Source organism: Hippocampus zosterae, chromosome 12 (assembly GCF_025434085.1).
Source record: "Hippocampus zosterae strain Florida chromosome 12, ASM2543408v3, whole genome shotgun sequence".
NCBI classification, from domain to species: Eukaryota; Metazoa; Chordata; class Actinopteri; order Syngnathiformes; family Syngnathidae; genus Hippocampus; species Hippocampus zosterae.
This window is the reverse complement of record NC_067462.1, coordinates 5,352,952-5,370,367: the sequence shown is the minus strand read 5'-3', so window position 1 is coordinate 5,370,367 and position 17,416 is coordinate 5,352,952. Positions and strand designations below refer to the sequence as shown.

General features: G+C 43.8%; 2 protein-coding genes across 3 annotated transcripts; both read left to right on the top strand.

The window, feature by feature from the left end:
• Nucleotides 1-1,754: 1,754 nt before the first annotated feature.
• LOC127611716 (acetylcholine receptor subunit alpha) lies at nt 1,755-8,166 on the top strand. 2 transcript variants are annotated; one of them, XM_052082443.1, is made up of 9 exons: nt 1,755-2,138; nt 3,616-3,734; nt 3,820-3,864; nt 3,984-4,093; nt 4,482-4,677; nt 5,592-5,829; nt 6,485-6,708; nt 7,220-7,456; nt 7,546-8,166. In XM_052082443.1, exons 1-9 carry the CDS (start codon nt 2,096-2,098, stop codon nt 7,672-7,674), a joined length of 1,341 nt encoding a protein of 446 aa, XP_051938403.1. In that variant the 5' UTR covers nt 1,755-2,095; the 3' UTR covers nt 7,675-8,166. The 2 variants fall into 2 exon arrangements, with proteins under 2 accessions (XP_051938403.1, XP_051938402.1); XM_052082442.1 differs by having other exon boundaries at nt 1,756-2,138; nt 3,592-3,734.
• A 132-nt stretch (nt 8,167-8,298) lies between these two features.
• On the top strand, nt 8,299-17,241 carry gpr155a (G protein-coupled receptor 155a). The gene is made up of 17 exons (XM_052082434.1): nt 8,299-8,855; nt 9,615-10,105; nt 10,173-10,572; nt 10,666-10,816; nt 12,029-12,184; nt 12,602-12,685; nt 12,788-12,908; nt 12,988-13,072; nt 13,464-13,554; nt 13,623-13,821; nt 14,605-14,685; nt 14,774-14,904; nt 15,025-15,120; nt 15,194-15,258; nt 15,325-15,444; nt 16,418-16,633; nt 16,673-17,241. The coding sequence occupies exons 2-16, from the start codon at nt 9,682-9,684 to the stop codon at nt 16,611-16,613; spliced, it is 2,400 nt and encodes a 799-aa protein (XP_051938394.1). The 5' UTR covers nt 8,299-8,855; nt 9,615-9,681; the 3' UTR covers nt 16,614-16,633; nt 16,673-17,241.
• The last annotated feature ends 175 nt before the right edge of the window (nt 17,242-17,416 follow it).

The window sequence follows — 17,416 nt, the reverse complement described above, 5'->3', positions numbered from 1 at the left end:
TTCAAGAGCTGTGATCCATGAGATAAGTGACCTTTGTTTGCCGTGTTTGCTGTGTTGAATAGATTTACAAATGCGGTTTATTCTGTTTCTATGTCGCTCACATTTGCATCGCGTAGCCACATCCTCCTCTTATCGCTCACTCATCCGTACGCCCTATACGGACGTGACACATTATTTTCATTTAAATTCAAAGACTCGTCGTAGTGGTTCACACAGAAAATACTCATGTTTACTTAAGGTTAAGAAAACGTTTTTTTTTAGCTGCGCTAATACGACATGTCGCAGATGATACCAAGTAAAACATACTGTGATAATGTTAGCTGTCTTTTACAGAAGATAAAGTATATATGCTTATGTGTACTGTATTGTTGTAAGCTGTGTGTGCGTGTGTTCAAATATGTTTTTGTGTTCATTGCAACAACGGTGCTCGGTTCGTTAACCCATCAATTATGTTTTAGCATTAAGCTAGCAGGCCAACAATGCTTGCAAAACATGAATTGGAATTGAGCAAGGATTCACATGTTTTACTCAATAAGTGCTTCAATTCAGTGTTGATTTATCACTGTCACATGACGGCTTTGAATGGTGACAATTTGGAGAGAGCTGGGGAGCATTCGGGTAAATCTCTCTTAATTCAGATGTTGCCAAAACGGTGATTTGACCCTAAGTGAGATGAATGAGGCCTGTGCTTGAGCGAGCAGTTGATTGAACGCGGCTGGGTGTGAGGATATTGAGTTAACTGACCCGTCACGGGGGCCACCGACTTGGCGAGCAAGCCCAGGAGACGTGACTCCAACGTGAGAAAATATTTTTTTTAAATTGAATATGCTGCTTAGCATATAGAAGAAATGCCCATTCACTTACTACGGTACCGGTCCGCGGGTTATTTGGTTCCGGTCCGCATTGAAAGACTAAATAACTTGCATTACTTCCGTTTTATTTGTTCCGGAATCTGAAAAATATTTTATTTTGAAGAATTACCGGATTCTCTGCAGTATGTCTAATCGTGACGCAGGTGAAGGCGGTGCTTCTCAGTCACGTGATAGGTTACCGCTAAAAATGAAACCCGGGAGCTAGCAAAATGAGTAAAAAAAAAAAAAACAAACGTCCTTGGAACGTTCTCTGGGAAGGGGAAAAGGCCCAGCCAAGAGACAGAAGAGGCGCCTACTACTTCCAAGAAAAAGAAGGCTTCTTTTTAAAAAGACAGTATCAGGAGTCCTACGTAAGATACGGATTTATCTCAACAGGAGATTCTCACGCACCAAGCCCACTCTGCGAAATATTCGGCGATGGTTGAGTCGTATTTTTCATGCACTTTTTATTTGCGGCCTGTTTTATTTTGAAGACACCTTTAAACGTTACTATTGCGACCAGAGACTTGCGGACAGATCGGACGTTCTTCGTGTCACAATTTGTGTGTGTTTTTTTTAAATAAAGACAGCTAGCCAGCTAGGCATCCTTACTTTTTTTGTCCAGTTGGATTTCAGCCTCTATCTGTTGTTGCTATGCCACTCTAATCTGCCCAGGGCCTTCAGAATCAATGTATTGTTATTCGTGTTAGCAATCTGATTTCAAATTCATCCTCTCAGCCTCTAGCAGCAACGATGGGTTAAAATAGATTAGATTTTTGTCATTTTTTGTATCAAATGCATGGCCCATCCATTAATAAATTTCAAATTCAAATCAATGTCCATCGGTTGCACAATATATGTTTCTCAACGTTTCTCTTTCCCTGGTGTTAGTCTCGCAGGTTTTTTATCGCGGGTCATTTAATGTCTCCTACAAGTTGTGCGCCGTCAGTCAAGTTCACCGCGGTGTATTTTCGTGACGGATTACTGTGGCATGTTGATCTCGTAAAGTGCGACACAAGATCGTGTCCCTCTCGAGTAACGAGCGTTGTCACCCATTCAACTCAACCATCAGATGTGGGACACAATAACAACACGGCTCGCTGCCAAGAGCCGTGCGCCCCGAGTCGTTTGCCAGTCGTGAAAGATTGTTGCAGGCACGTCCAACTTTGGCAATTCTCTAGCGATCGAGAGGCAACGTGTTGAAGTCGGAGAGGACTTTTGGAAGACCGGATTGATTGACAAAAATGAGCGTGGCCTCACTCGTTTTTCATCTAACCATCCTGACAGGTAAGAACTGGCGGACCATTGAATGGAATGCGCCTTTTTGTTGTTGGTTTCAAATTGTTCATACATATTTTAAGAGGCTGCCAGGAGACTGCAACCTGACCCCAAATCAAAACAAATGAGTGTTGTTGATGTGTGAGTGACAAGGGCACGTGCATGGCTTCCTCGGTTGGCTTTTCCGTCTTTTTCCCCATCTGCCAGCAAGTCTCGGTAGTGCCACGATAACTGTTTTTTGCAGGCGATTCCATCATAGGCTTTTTTTTTCAATTGTGAACCATCCAACCATTCAAATATGTCTTTGTCAAATGACCTTGGCCCCAAGGTGAACTCAGAAATAGAAATAGGCCCTACTGAAATTGAAATGAGGTCCACGTTGACGTATTCATTCTTTTATGAAAAATGAAAAGTTGAAATGATAAAGTCAAAGATTTCTTTCCATTGCTGTGGTCATTCGACATGATTTATGAACGCCTGAAACTTCTGAAGACTGCAAGCCAAAGTGCTGAGGAAGTGAACAACTCAAATTCAAATGGATAACCGCTCACTTAAATAAAGTCGAGGCTATTTGCCTTTATTTTCACAAAAGACCAAAACATGTACCGGTATGTATAAAAAAACAATTCAAGGGAAGAGGACATTGAAAAGAACAATGCATATAAAATCGCAATCACAGGGGTGGGGGGGCTGATTTTTTTTTAATTGTCCAGCCCTATCCCTTATGTCACTGGTGTCAAACTCGAGGCCCGGGGGCCAGATGTGGCCCGCCACATCATTTCATGTGGCCCGCAAAAGCAAATCAAACATGGCAACTTCCATGATGCGTGTTAAATATGTACCAAAATTGAAAAGGCTCATATGTAATAAATAAGAGAGACATTGTAAGAATGTTCTTGTTATCAAACCCCTCGTGATAGGAAATTGAACAACAGTTGAGTAAACCATTATTCTTGACTTCTTTATACGATTTCAGTCATAACGTCCCTCCAAGGGAAACGGTAGCTAAAATGCGGCCAGCGACAAAAATGGGTTTGACACCCCGTGCTTTATGTCTACATATTATTCTGCTTAATTTTGCTCTTGTTATGAAGCCGATTTTCACTCTTCTAGACCTTCCGGCGGTTCCAATCATTTCAACCTCAAAATAGTCACTTCGTTCAGTGGACGTTCGTTTCAGAAAACGTGCTTCATGTTGACATTTTCATCATAGCGTGTGCTTCAACACATATTTGTTTTACCCTGGCGCACACAAAGGCTGCGCACGTTCACAACGAGCGTCTTTCCGACGCTTGTCACGACTATTTGTGTCACGTTCGTCGGGAGAACCTAATCGCTCTCCCAACACAATTACACTCCACCACCCCACACGGGAGCCATCATGCGGTTAAATATGACTGCTGGTAATCCCTTTGTAAACAAGCCTATGAGAGTCTCCCGTGTGCTTTCTTTCGTCTGGGAGCTGCCACCTGGGCGTCCGATGAAGAAACCCGCCTTGTCAAAACCCTCTTTACCGGTTACAACAAGGTGGTCCGCCCTGTCAGTCACTTCAAGGACCCGGTGGTGGTCACCGTGGGCCTGCAGCTCATCCAGCTTATCAGCGTGGTAAGATTTCAAGACACACACACAAAGTCTGTGCAAAGATTTGATATTTTATCTGCCGTCTGAACACGCTTATTTGCATCCGCAGGATGAAGTCAACCAGATCGTTAACAGCAACGTGCGACTCAAACAGGTTTTAAGAACTTCATTTCTTCGTCCACGTTCGAGATGGCAAAAATACATCCCGAAGCATTGCCATGAATTTTAAATCCATCATTGCTGAACTTTCCATTGTCTGCTTTTCATTTGAAGCAATGGAAAGATGTCAACTTGCAGTGGAATCCAGAGGATTATGGCGGCATCAGAAAGATCAGAATTCCCTCCACTGACATTTGGCGGCCCGATCTGGTGCTCTACAACAAGTATGTCTTGGGGGGGGGGGGGGGGGGGGCTTTGATTTTGTTCATGTCCGCTATTCCTGATCTATGCAGTGAGCTGAGTGATCTCCTGGAAACAAGCAAAACAGCTGTCAGTCGCGTTTTCACTCTTTCCAATATGCTTGTGGAAGCTCGGCTAAGGTTTCACCGGGCTAAATATAGCTTCTGTAGTAGAGCGTACACACACACACACACACACAAACACATTTTCCATATGTTACGTCTGACACGTAGCACTGTTTTTACGACTCCCAACAACCTGCCGGGCTGCCAAAACAGGGAGCTGAGCTCGGCCTCGGGCGATGGTGTCGCCTCGCGTTATCTTGGGGGTGGGCGATGTTGACACCGGCTGGGGTTTTTGTTGTGCCCGCAGCGCCGACGGTGACTTTGCCATCGTGCATGAGACCAAAGTGCTGCTCGAGCACACGGGACTGATCACGTGGAACCCTCCTGCCATCTTCAAGAGCTACTGCGAGATCATTGTGCTGCACTTCCCCTTCGACCTGCAGAATTGCAGCATGAAACTGGGCACCTGGACCTACGACGGGAACTTGGTCGTCGTCAATCCTGTAATGACACACATTCCAAATGATGACTTTGTTTCCAAACTCTCTTAAAAATGTGGGGTGAAGTAACCCAAATTGGGTGAAATAACTAACCCAGCATAGGGGTAATTAAAAAAAAAATGGGGGTGGGGAGACACCTATGCCGGTGAGTTAACACTACCAAAAAATTGTAAAATATCAGTCTAATTGTGGTTAAAAATAATACAAATATATAAGCTAAGAAAACCTTTATTAGTCTCATAATGGAGAAATTCCCAATTCACAGCAGCAAAGTTATGAAAGGACGAAGTAGAACAACAAAATATAGGAGCTGCTGGAAAGGCAGCCACTCACGCGGCGCCATTTTGAAGTCAAAATAACAAAATCACCATTTTTGAAGACAAATCAGTTTTCCAAAGCAAGCTAAATACCATTTATCTGTTCCAGCCAATAATGTATGTTTTAAGAAGAAAAATAGCACTCTATTATATTGGACGCAATTTAAAAAAAAAACTCAGTCATGACAATTAAACAGAATCTCAAGAATTCAATTCAAAGAAAATGGTTACTCCTTCTGCTGTGCGTGCCATCGCCACCTGGGGGCGGTATAATGCAGACAAACAAATACAATCGATGTGAAGACAGACATGTTGCAACTCTGCAGTAATATGAAAATAAATGCCTGCGTCCAAATCCAAATTTTATTTAAAGGTTTATAATTACAACACTGATGCTAGCTGTTAGCTCGTACATGACGTTTTGAGTCGTTTATTAGCTTCTGTTAGCTTTCCAAAACCAAAGGTAGACGTGGATTTCACCACATTCAATCCTTTTAAAACACACATTTTAAAATTCATTGGCTGTCATCAATAAACCCCTTTAATCAGTCTTTGAAGATGCCTCGCCATCTTCGGGGTGATGTTGCTTTGTCTCCGCAGGATAGCGATCGCCCCGACTTGAGTAACTTCATGGAGAGCGGCGAGTGGGTGATGAAAGACTTCCGCAGCTGGAAACACTGGGTGTACTACTCCTGCTGCCCCGAAACCCCCTACCTGGACATCACCTACCACTTCCTCATGCTACGGCTCCCCCTCTACTTCATCGTCAACGTCATCATCCCGTGCATGCTCTTCTCTTTCCTGACCGGACTTGTCTTCTATCTGCCGACAGACTCCGGTAAGGCACTTTGTGTGTTCTATCGTTTATACTTTTTCCAAAAAAGCTCTTTAGATCTTGAATAGGAATCCAACACAAGCAATTTGGATTTGATTCATTGTCTGACCCAATTGCTCTAAATTTGACACCGCAAGGTTTTAAAGTAAGAGTCATAAAAATGTCTGCAACATTTCCAAGACACGCTTTGATGCCTCGTTGGTAAAATCAGCATCCTCAACTCCCGAGTGCGACTGCGTGTGCCAACCTGAGGTTTCTCTGACTACTCCACAAACAGCCTCTGCTGCTCCTGCGCCCATCTGGCCCTGCTCCCACTGTGTATGTCTGCTTCATTATCCGGCGTCCCTCTGTGCTGCCATGTCTGAAAGCAAGCCTTCGCTTTAATGTATAATACATCACTTGCGCCCCGTTTGGAACGTCGCCGCTGCAAAAATCCACAACCGCCGTGGCGAAACCGCATACTTCGCATTTTACCAGTCACAAATATGTTTTAATCGAGTTTATTTCTCGGGGTCAGAATTGATCTGAGGAGCAGCCATATTTTTAGCATGTTCAATTTAAAGTAGGCTTAAAAACATTGCGGTCATGAACATAGCCTCATATTAAAATATTTCCAATGGCTTATTATAAACTTGAGTTGCTGTGTTGTGTCATCAAGGTGAGAAGATGACCCTGAGCATTTCCGTCCTGCTCTCCCTGACCGTCTTCCTGCTGGTCATCGTGGAGCTGATCCCGTCCACGTCCAGCGCGGTGCCGCTCATTGGGAAGTACATGCTGTTCACCATGGTCTTCGTCATCGCCTCCATCATCATCACCGTCATCATCATCAACACTCACCACCGCTCCCCAAGCACACACACCATGCCAGAATGGGTGCGAAAGGTCAGCCGGATGACGAGATGATGACGCACACTTTGTGTGTTTCGAGCGACTGTACGGTGCAGATTGGTGCATCTTGTCCTTTTGCGATACTGCCATCTAGTGGACGGATAGGATAAGACAGATAGCTGGATAAATAGCAACTTTGATTGAATTTGAAGTTGGGCAATTCAACAAAATATTTTACGTTTTGCTGTTGTGAAAATTGGCTTCTGTGCATTCCACAACAAAGAAATACGAGTCTATATAACTAATGATGCTTTGTTTTGTACCCCAGCGTAAAGATCTGATTGTTTTGGACCAAACAACTTAATTGCATGTTGTCTTAAATAACATTGTTGTCATTAATGTCGGTCATTTCTATTTTTAAGTTGTTCTTATTGTTCGAGCCACCCAAAAAATACTAGTTACGTTTTTAAATAATGTGGTTAGTAAAGTAATTGTTCAATAATTGTTGATGATTAAAGCAGAGCTCGTAAAAATCATGATTCTTGTTTTCTTGGGGGGGGAGCAGCTTTTCATCGAAACCATCCCGAACATTATGTTCTTCTCAACGATGAAGCGCCCCGGAAAGGAAAAACCAGTGAAGAACATCTATGGGGCAGACTTTGACATCTCCGACATCTCAGGCAACCAGGCCTCTGCCGTGCCCTACCAGTCGCCCCTCACCAAAAACCCAGACGTCCGCAGTGCCATCGAAGGAATCAAGTACATCGCGGAGACGATGAAATCGGACGAAGAATCCAACAATGTAACGCAAAAAATGGTTTTATTGACATCATTCATCGCTGCGGAGTGTATTGTGTGGATGACAAGTGTCCTATTGTTGACTTTGTCCAGGCTGCTGAGGAGTGGAAGTTTGTGGCCATGGTGTTGGATCACATCCTGCTCTGCGTTTTCATGGCTGTGTGTCTCATCGGCACGTTAGGCGTGTTTGCCGGACGGCTCATTGAGCTCAGCATGCTCTAAATCAGGGGGATTCAAACTTTTTACAAACAGGTGCTGTACCTCCAAAAATATATATACTTGGTTTTCTAAATACCACCATCATGACCAAGATTAAAATACAATAGATTGGTAAGTGTTCATCAAAAAGGAGACAGGTTTTACAACTAAAAAGAAAACGCACTTAAATATTGATTCGATGATTTTGTACGATATTGTGCATTCAATAAAAATTATAATCATATCTAAATAAGTGCTGAAAAATAAGTTATTGCGTCAAGATTAAATGATGGATACAATTTAAGTGGACGCGGGCAGTGATTCTCCTGAATACCACTAGAGGGAGTTCACGTATTACACTTTTGACAATAACGGCTCGAAGATGCCGAAAGTCTCATTGTTGCTCAATGTGAAGCGAACCTCGTGACATTTTTTGTGACACTTTTGCGCATTTGGTGCTTCAAAATGACTTTATTTACGTTTTACAATATCATTGTGGACATCTTTATCATATAATATGATTGAGTAGTTTGCCCCTTTTTGGTGCTTGTATGATGTGATTAAAATACAAGTTAACATACCTCCTTAAAAATCCAATGGGGATTATATTGTAACGTTTTTGCATGTTTTACGATGTGCTGTGCATATTATGAGTTATGTTGAAGTGTGTCAAATGCCATTGTACTTTGTGAATTATGGTTAGAAGGAACCTATGAACAACAACCCCTGCGGAACTTTTCAAATATTAAATACAAACAGAAAGGTGGTACTCAAATCAGCAAAATATGTCCTCAAATAGCTCTGTCTTGTATTTGAGTGGCGTTTGTAAGTGTACCTAATGTAGTGGTCGATGAGTGTTAACGCCTTTACGGTGGTAGGCAAAGCTAAGCCCCGCCTTTTCCTTCCTGGTTTCGCTTGTGATTGGTCGACTCGATGTCGGCGTCTCTGGCATAACGAAAGTCATCTAGGGGGTGGTGTCAAGTATGAAAGCTGCCGTCCAAAAAAAAGCCTCATCTCGTGTGCTTGCTTGTGTTAGGGTGGCGCGATTGATCGGCGTTTCTCATCATTCGGCGTATTGTTGACGAGCTGATCGGTGTCCTTTGCTCCTCCAGCTAGCGTTAGCTAGCGGGCGAACAAACATGACTACTCGCACCGGGACTCTTGCTGCCACATGAGAGCACAGCGTAACGGTCAGTGAAGCAACGGTGAGTTTCATTTTTCCTTGCTGACCTTTTAAAACAGCGTGATGAATGCAAGATTATTTTTCAAAGGGCTTCATTTATATAAACAATTTGCATAGTTCGTCACATAACATAGAGAGGCTGTAACGAAACTAATAAAGTAAAAAGGATTTTTATGGTACATTGAGCAATACAAATTAATTAGTATTTTCATTGAATTAATGAATGTTATGACACAACAAATAAATGACGCTTGGATAACATCAGATGTTATCTGGGCATTTCTTATTTCTGTTTTCAACTCAGGCGATTTAAATAGCGAGTTAAATTCTCGCAAGAAGTGGGAAGTGTTTGGTACTTAACACCAACTTGACACATCTGTATTTATTTTAATAGCAACATTTTTAGGAAAAACAATATGACGTTTAACAGAGATGAAAACGTAAAATATTTATTGTGACCAAAACTGCAAACAATGGTCCAACGTTTTGTCAGGGCTTCGACAGAACGTACAAACATTGTCCACGACCACAAATTACAAATGTAAAGGGTTTGCGGGACATAACTTTAAAGAGTTTTGAAACTAATTTCTTCAACTTGTTATGAATGTGATGTTTCTATGGTAAACGTGTGTGTGTGTGTGTGTGTGTAAGTAAATACCGTAATATTTTTTTTTCCAATCAAGAATTCCGATAAAATTTCGTCTTGGAGTATTTTTATTTTATTTTTTGTCTTGACAAATCTTCCAATCATGTTTGTTGTTCTCCATGTGTTATCGGACAGCAATGACGTCAATACAACCTTAACCCATACGTGACTGCTCACATTGGTGGGAGATAACATCAGCATTATGGACCTGAACACCACCGCCAGTATCTTTCCACATGGAGACCCGATGGATCTCTCTGCTCCACCATCCAGAGTATCCATCGACAAGCTCCTTCCGGCTCTGCTGAAGTGCTTTGGCATCATCCTGTGCGGCTACGTAGCCGGCAGGGCCCGCATCATCACATCCAGCCAGGCCAAAGGTTTAGGCAATTTTGTGAGCAAGTTTGCTCTGCCAGCGCTCCTCTTTAAGAACATGGTGCTACTGGACTTTGGGAACGTCATCTGGCCCTTCATCTGGAGCGTCCTTGTCGCCAAAGCATCCGTGTTTGCCATCGTTTGTTTCCTGACACTGCTCGTTTCCAATCCCGAGAGCCGCTACAGCAAAGCCGGGCTCTACTCGATATTTGCCACCCAAAGCAATGACTTTGCTCTGGGTTATCCAATTGGTATGTATGATGCTTTTGAGTCAACAACGGCTCGGTTTCTAATGTTTGCCTCCATGTGTGTCCGCAGTTAAAGCTCTATACGAGAGCACGTATCCGGAATACCTCCAGTACATCTACTTGGTGGCACCCGTGTCGCTAATTCTGCTCAATCCCATCGGTTTTGCCTTTTGTGAGGTCCAGAAATGGAAGGATCAGAGAGAGCACCAGCGGGGGAAATTTTTTATCGTGGGGCAAGTGGTGCTTCACGTCTTGCGGAACCCGATTGTTTTCATGGTCGGCATTGGCATTGTGGCCCATTTTATCCTGCGCCAGAAGATTCCTTCCTTCATGGAAGACTTTGTGGATGGTTTGGCCAACTCCTTTGGCGGAACGGCTTTGTTCTACTTGGGTCTGTCCATGGTGGGCCAGCTGAAGAAATTAACCAGGTCCACGGTCGTGACGCTGATATTACTCTTGACTGCGAAATTGTAAGAAAAAACAAAACAGTGAGATGACGCTTTTCTATTTTTGTGTCCGACTTTTCTTTGACCTCGCTAACGGAGCACCGCTGCAATCCCCAGGTTGCTCATGCCTCTGATTTGTAAAGACATGGTGGATCTTCTCGACAGCAACCACTCGAGCCTCTCCAACTACGCCTTTCTTTACGGAGTTTTTCCCACGGCGCCCAGCGTCGCTATCTACGCTACATATTACAACGCGCAGCTGGAAGTGGTGAGTCTTGTAACTTTGGCAAGAGGTGAAATGTTGACACATTTTTAAGGTTTTGACAAAAAAGCTCCATCTCGCGCCTGTTCTTGTTCCATATGCCGTGTTATGATTGTGTACGATGGTAAAACTGCCCAAAATTCAGTAATTTTTTTTATATTTTTTTTTGAGTGCTTTGTCAGGCTGACTGATTTTGAAAGATAATCTAATTCGGATTAAAAAAAAAATCAGATTGCAACAATAATGCCAACAAATCTATAGCTTTATCACTTTGTATAAAATATGAAGTAAAAATGCAAAATGTAAATGTATGCTAAAAAAAGTCATTATATACCTGTCTGTGTGTGTGTATATATATATATATATATATATATATATATATATATATATATATATATATATATAATTCATTCATTCATCTTCCGAGCCGCTTGATCCTCACTAGGGTCGCGGGGGGTGCTGGAGCCTATTCCAGCTGTCTCCGGGCAGTAGGCGGGGGACACCCTGAATCGGTTGCCAACCAATCTCAGGGCACACAGAAACGAACAACCATTCGCACTCACACTCACACCTAGGGACAATTTAGAGTGTTCAATCAGCCTGCCACGCATGTTTTTGGAATGTGGGAGGAAACCGGAGCACCCGGAGAAAACCCACGCAGGCCCGGGGAGAACATGCAAACTCCACACAGGGAGGCCGGAGCTGGAATCGAACCCGGTACCTCTGCACTGTGAAGCCGACGTGCTGACCACTGGTCTACCGGGCCACTATATATATAATGTTTTTAAAAATTCAATATTGCAGTCTTTGCCATTAGAAAATTGTGTTCTGCCACATTGGGATGTCAATTTGAATTTGAATAATTGTTCAGCCCTCGTTTCTACAGTCCTCCAAGTCTTGGCGAAATGATTGACAGATCCCTGTCTGATTGAAATCAGCCGTTCAGTTTCTCAGTCCATGTTCGGGTTGGGCATCGAGTCTTCTCGAGAATCATTTGGAATCGGGACTAACATTCGAATTCAACCCGAATTTGAAAACTTTGGTTCCCCGTTTTGGTGCTTCGGGCGCAACCCGAAGAAGAACGTGCCCAGACAGACGAAAAAGAAGTTCGCAAAGGCACTGGTGTTCAGTCCACACGTTTGTTTCTAAAAGCAGTCAAGTTTGTCATGTTTGACTGTTATGTGTTGCCACGGTTAATCGTGCGCCGCTTCCCTCCAGATTATCTCCGGAATGGTCATCTGCACTTTGCTCTCGGCTCCAATCATGTTTACCTCCGCCTGGCTGCTCACCCTACGCCGGATGGATCCTCGGCTTCTGATGAGCACGTTACAAGATGTCAGCTTTGATATAAGCCTCGTCTGTTTCGTGGCACTGGTGAGTCGCGACAAGGCGCAGTGATGTCAGCATTATTCCTTTTTCACAACTGCCCCTCCCCCCCAATGAGACTTTGTGTTAAGATGTGACAATGCATTCATTGTCTGGCGATTCATTTGCAGTTTTCTGTCAAACAAAAATGCATTTCCTCATTTGGTGTCGCCTTTAGCCCAGTTGTATCTATTGAGCTTCATTTCGAGTGAGCGTCTTGGCATGGCAAGGTTGCGGGTTCAGTTGAGTTGCACAAGAGTTGATGAAAGAGGTTTTGAAGGCAATTTGTGAACGCCGCAAAAAGAAACTGATACGACAATGCAAATCTAGGAAGCAGTATTTCGCATTGATGTAACAACTAAACTTGACATAAACTCACTGCAATTTGTAAAGATGTATAACACCCCTCCCCCGTGCCCCCCACAGCTGTGGACCATCGCAGTCATGTTTTTTAGTAAGAAGTTCAAGAGGCTCCCTCACGTGTTCACCACCAACCTTTTTTTGGCACAGGTGAGTGTCGCTTACGCAAAAGCAGTTCAAGGTTCGAATCCATCTCTGGATGTTTGCCTATTAGGGTATCGTTCATGAACTGCTATGATTTGTCGTTTGTAGTTCCTCACTTGTTCCGGAATGATCCTGTGGAAATTTGTGGTGAGGGGAGACAACTTTATCGTCCAGATCCTGTCTTTTACGCTGCTGTGCACGTCACTGTACTGCACTTACATGTGGCCGGGTACGTTGTGGCATACACGTGGCGGCGACATCGTAAATTAGGTGCTAATTCATCTGAACGTTTGCGTTTCTCGTTTTAGGCTTCATTGCACTCTCGCTTGTGCTGCTGAGGAGGTTTGACCATCTGACGGTTTCGTCTGGCATGATTGTTATTGCGGGCTGGGGGTGAGTCACGCATGTGTGGTCAATAACCACCTTAAAAAAAAAGTCAATCCTCCTGCAATCAATGTCAGTCACAATGGTACCTCTCGGCGCTGAAAATTGATTGAATTAAAGTCCGAATCACTTCTGGTGGTTTAGAACTGCACTGTATGATACTTAAGAGCTGTGTGTCGAATGTTTTGAGCATTTTATTGGGGGGGTGGGGGTCTAAATGAGGTAAGCAAGTTTGCATCATTTTGTGGCCTGTGACGCAACCAAACTTTGTCACACACTAAAGTAATCCATACAGTGTTATTTAGGTGAGCCCAGAAGCAAATACATTTTTTTAAAATGTAGTCAGTGTCCTTAAATTTTGCACTGTAATAGCGTCGGTGTTTTTTCTCTTGATGAACAGGATCCCTGCGGTCACAACTGCTGTGCTGCTGATCTGTGGGGAAAAACTGCCGGACACCTTAGATTCGTCGCTCTTTTACAGCAAGCCGCAGGTACGTGGTGAAAATCTATTTGTACTGTATTGCTTATTTTCTTATTATGCATGTGTGCACTTTGACAGATCATCTGCAGCACAATCGTGCTGACCCTCAGTGTGCTGCTCTCAGGGAGTTCACTGGTCATACTCAGTCGAGGAAGCTGGGCCCAAAAAGAACAAAGTCAGGAGGGAAATGCGTCCGTGGAAGACCTTGTGACGGAAACGGAACAAGATAACAACTCTTTGTTTGAACCAGAAGACAATTCAGCAGATCCCAGCACAGGTGCTGTGTGAAAGTTCCGCATACTACTTATGGCTTTAGCTATTCACCACTGGATGTAAATTTAATACAACTGTGCTTATTTAGCTCTTTAGATTGTGATTATTATTATACGGTGATGCCTTGAGGTACAAGTGACTCAACTTATGACTCGCCTTATGAAATAGTGAATAATTGATTCAACAAACAGGGATTGGCAACATTTGTCTTTAAAACAACCACATAGTCCGCTAACTTAAGTGGTAGCGTCAGTTAGCATACACGCTGAGACACTTTAATCAACAAATTTCCTAAATGTGGTGCGGCAACATGAATGCCGTCATATATTCCTTATCCTCTTTGTAGAACAACCGTGAGCACTGCGCCGAAAGAGGAGTTGACATGTCTCGACGCGCGCTCATAAAGTCCGCTTGAGTTTTAGGCAGGAGACGCCTCGCGACATGGAAGAATTGTACAATTCCGCCCGCGGTGATCAGTGTTTTATAAGTTTGCCTGTCCTACACTGCCCCCATGCGGCTAAGGTCGGCATAACAAATGAGCTGCATTCAATTGATGTGGTGTGACAAAAACGTATTAACGGTATTTTTATTTCCCGATTACATGACTCGGTGTATGCATTATTATTTGTTTTAATTATGAGCTTGGTCACAGAACAAATTCAACTCTTATGTGAATGCACCACTGGATTATTTTCCATCTTGTGTGCCTTTTCCTCTAATGTCTACTCGCAAGCCTTTCACCTGGTTACTGATAATGAATTGCTGTCAACTTCCTTCTTGTTATCAGCGTGCCTCATGTCCGAATGTCCCCCACCGCAGCCCATGCCCGACATGCTCGTCTGCGCAAGTATGAATCACACGCTCGCAGGTATTAAGCAATCACATGCAAATATTTCTGCTCCCCCCCGACAGTGAGGAGCAACGTTTATTCCACGTCTTTATTCTGCCCCCTTCAGATCAAAGTGAGAATAGCAACGATTCAAGGGTGTGCCTTGTGTTCAGAGTGGAAGAGCACTTTCGGGATCAAGATGGACAAGTGGCCCGCCATGTGCTTTTGTGTTTGCTTCTCGCTGTTGGCTCGCTAGCCGTGAGTTTAAAAAAAAAAATCACCACTTTGCATTTGATGTTCTTACAAGTCGTGTTGAATGCATAACATAATAAACATAATGATTTTTTTTTCTTCACTGTATCCTTCCCCTTGTGATAGAATTTGTCCAGCTGCGTGTGGTTGCTCTTGTACCAAGACCCGGGCAGACTTTATGTGGAGCTGCAGTTCTTTTGTGCCGTGACCAACTACGGCCAGGTTGGTGTTCTAAAATCAAAACTCTGATGAAAGCATGTAGCGTCACACACGGCATGATTTGATATGATTGCAGGGCTTTCTCTCCCTTGCTCTCTTTGGCCTGGACAAACATTCGATTCTACTGCCGTTTTGGAAGAGGTGAGGAACAAAGTGTTGCGGAAGCACTCGAGTTTGTGTTTACGCCTTGATGTTGTGCCTGTCAAGGTTGCGCAGAATGTGCTCTGGAAAAAAGCAAGAAGACACTGAGGAGATCGAGGTGACCTGTGCTGACTTTGTCCAGCGCCATCAAGAGCAGTGTTTCCACGACATTGTTCGAAAAAGAAGGTGAGAGAATCTCCTGCTTGGCGTTTTTCGAGGAAGGCGAGGCGGCTTTATTTACAGAGTGCATTTCATACAACAGATATCTCAATGCGGGGCGGCCCGGTAGTCCAGTGGTTAGCACGTCGGCTTCACAGTGCAGAGGTACCGGGTTCGATTCCAGCTCCGGCCTCCCTGTGTGGAGTTTGCATGTTCTCCCCGGGCTTGCGTGGGTTTTCTCCGGGTGCTCCGGTTTTCTCCCACATTCCAAAAACATGCATGGCAAGCTGATTGGACGCTCTAAATTGTCCCTAGGTGTGATTGTGAGCGCGGATGGTTGTTCGTCTCTGTGTGCCCTGCGATTGGCTGGCAACTGATCAAGGGTGTCCCCCGCCTACTGCCCGAAGACAGCTGGGATAGGCTCCAGCACCCCCCGCGACCCTAATGAGGATCGAGCGGTACGGAAAATGGATGGATATCTCAATGCGCCTCAGATAATGACTGTAAAATCCCGCAAATAACAATCTAAAAAATATATATATATATTTCAAAGTGGTGACAGAAAAGGAAGCAGTAAACGAATAAAAGTTGCTTAGCATAATTACTAAGAGAGCATACAGTGCAGGACCATGATTTTAGAATAAAAATATTTAAAAAGTGCTTTGAAAGACCTTGATCACGCAAGACCTTTTTTTTCTTTTCTAAACATTTCCGTCTGACTTCATTTCTGTTGGCAGCTTAATCAATTTGCATGCAGCATAACAGCTAAATGCTGCTTCACCATGTTTGCGTTTCACTCTGGGCTCCACAAGCAAATGTTATCTTGACATTCGACTTTTATTCTATTTTCGTTTGTTCTTTTTTTCTTTTTCTTGGTCCCCCTTATCAAAAAAAGTTTACATTGCTCTCAAGTGAACCGATCCATCTTGCCCACTCCCCCCCCTTCACTTCACTTCACAATCCCTTTGAAGTGAGTGTGTCGTGTCATTTTTTTTTTCAGGTGTGGGATGAGGACACTGGTGGATTGTTTCCTGGGCTGCGAACTTGTGGAGTGGCTCCAGCAGGCGGGCTTGGCTCCAGACCAGCGTGCGGCTGTACTTTATGGCGCGCGCTTGCTGCAAGGCGGCATTCTTCAGAACGTCGAGCAGGAATGCGCCTTCCAAGACGCGCCCATATTTTACTCCTTTGTGACCTAAGGCACGACACGCGGCGAGCACTTTTGACTTCGACGCGACGTGAAGACGGCTCACTTAACGCGTGCTCGCTTCGTAGCATGCATGAAACCGCTTCAGCGCAACCAATAAGCTATTATTCAGGGAGAAGCCGCAACGTTTGTCGATTATTGTCCGCGAGGAGCCACATCTGACTCCCGTTGGTTTTGAAAATGCGAATGAGATGACGTAGGTGGGAAAAAGACCACTTCTTCATTCGGTGCAATGAAACTAGACTAGCTATTGGTTTGACTCGTTACTTTTGGTGTAGCATATGCAGCCAGTGCAATTGTCTGGTTTCAGCCTGGCAGAGCCAACGTGGATGGTGTCTAATTATAGAGTCTCACCTTTCAGAGCAGTCGTCGTCGTCGTTTTGTAATCACACCCTGCTAACATTGTCACGTATGCCAGAGACGGTCTCGTGATGACATTATCATACTTGGATGACTAATTGGTTGGTAATGAGGCCCGTCAAGACAAATCTCGTCTTCTTTAGTCTTGAATGATCGCTCGCGGGCGTACGTGACTTTGTTCAATCGGCGTCCACTTATTTGAAAGTCGGCCTCAAGTACGCTAGTGAATGCGCACAAAGAAGTGAGGTTATTTTTGTTTGCCTCGCCAGCAAAAAAAAGGTAAACGATGAACTTTGATTTTTGTTTGTTTGTTCTTGTCAAATGCTGTTGCCACGCTGAATATTCACATAAGGCAGGACCGTGGCCATGTTTTGTTTCAATTTTTTCAATGACCAAAAAAAAAAAAAGGGCAATTACCGTTCTGAATATTTCTGA

What these genes read in the sequence shown, in the direction of transcription:
- LOC127611716 (XM_052082442.1), top strand. Translation starts at nt 2,096, where the DNA reads ATGAGCGTGGCCTCACTCGTTTTTCATCTAACCATCCTGACAG. An exon ending in TCATCTAACCATCCTGACAG is followed by an intron (nt 2,139 to 3,591) that starts GTAAGAACTGGC and finishes TTCGTCTGGGAG; the next exon opens with CTGCCACCTGGGCGTCCGAT. An exon ending in ACTTGGTCGTCGTCAATCCT is followed by an intron (nt 4,678 to 5,591) that starts GTAATGACACAC and finishes TTGTCTCCGCAG; the next exon opens with GATAGCGATCGCCCCGACTT.
- gpr155a (XM_052082434.1), top strand. Translation starts at nt 9,682, where the DNA reads ATGGACCTGAACACCACCGCCAGTATCTTTCCACATGGAGACCCGATG. An exon ending in TGCTCTGGGTTATCCAATTG is followed by an intron (nt 10,106 to 10,172) that starts GTATGTATGATG and finishes GTGTGTCCGCAG; the next exon opens with TTAAAGCTCTATACGAGAGC. An exon ending in GACATTGTTCGAAAAAGAAG is followed by an intron (nt 15,445 to 16,417) that starts GTGAGAGAATCT and finishes TTTTTTTTTCAG; the next exon opens with GTGTGGGATGAGGACACTGG.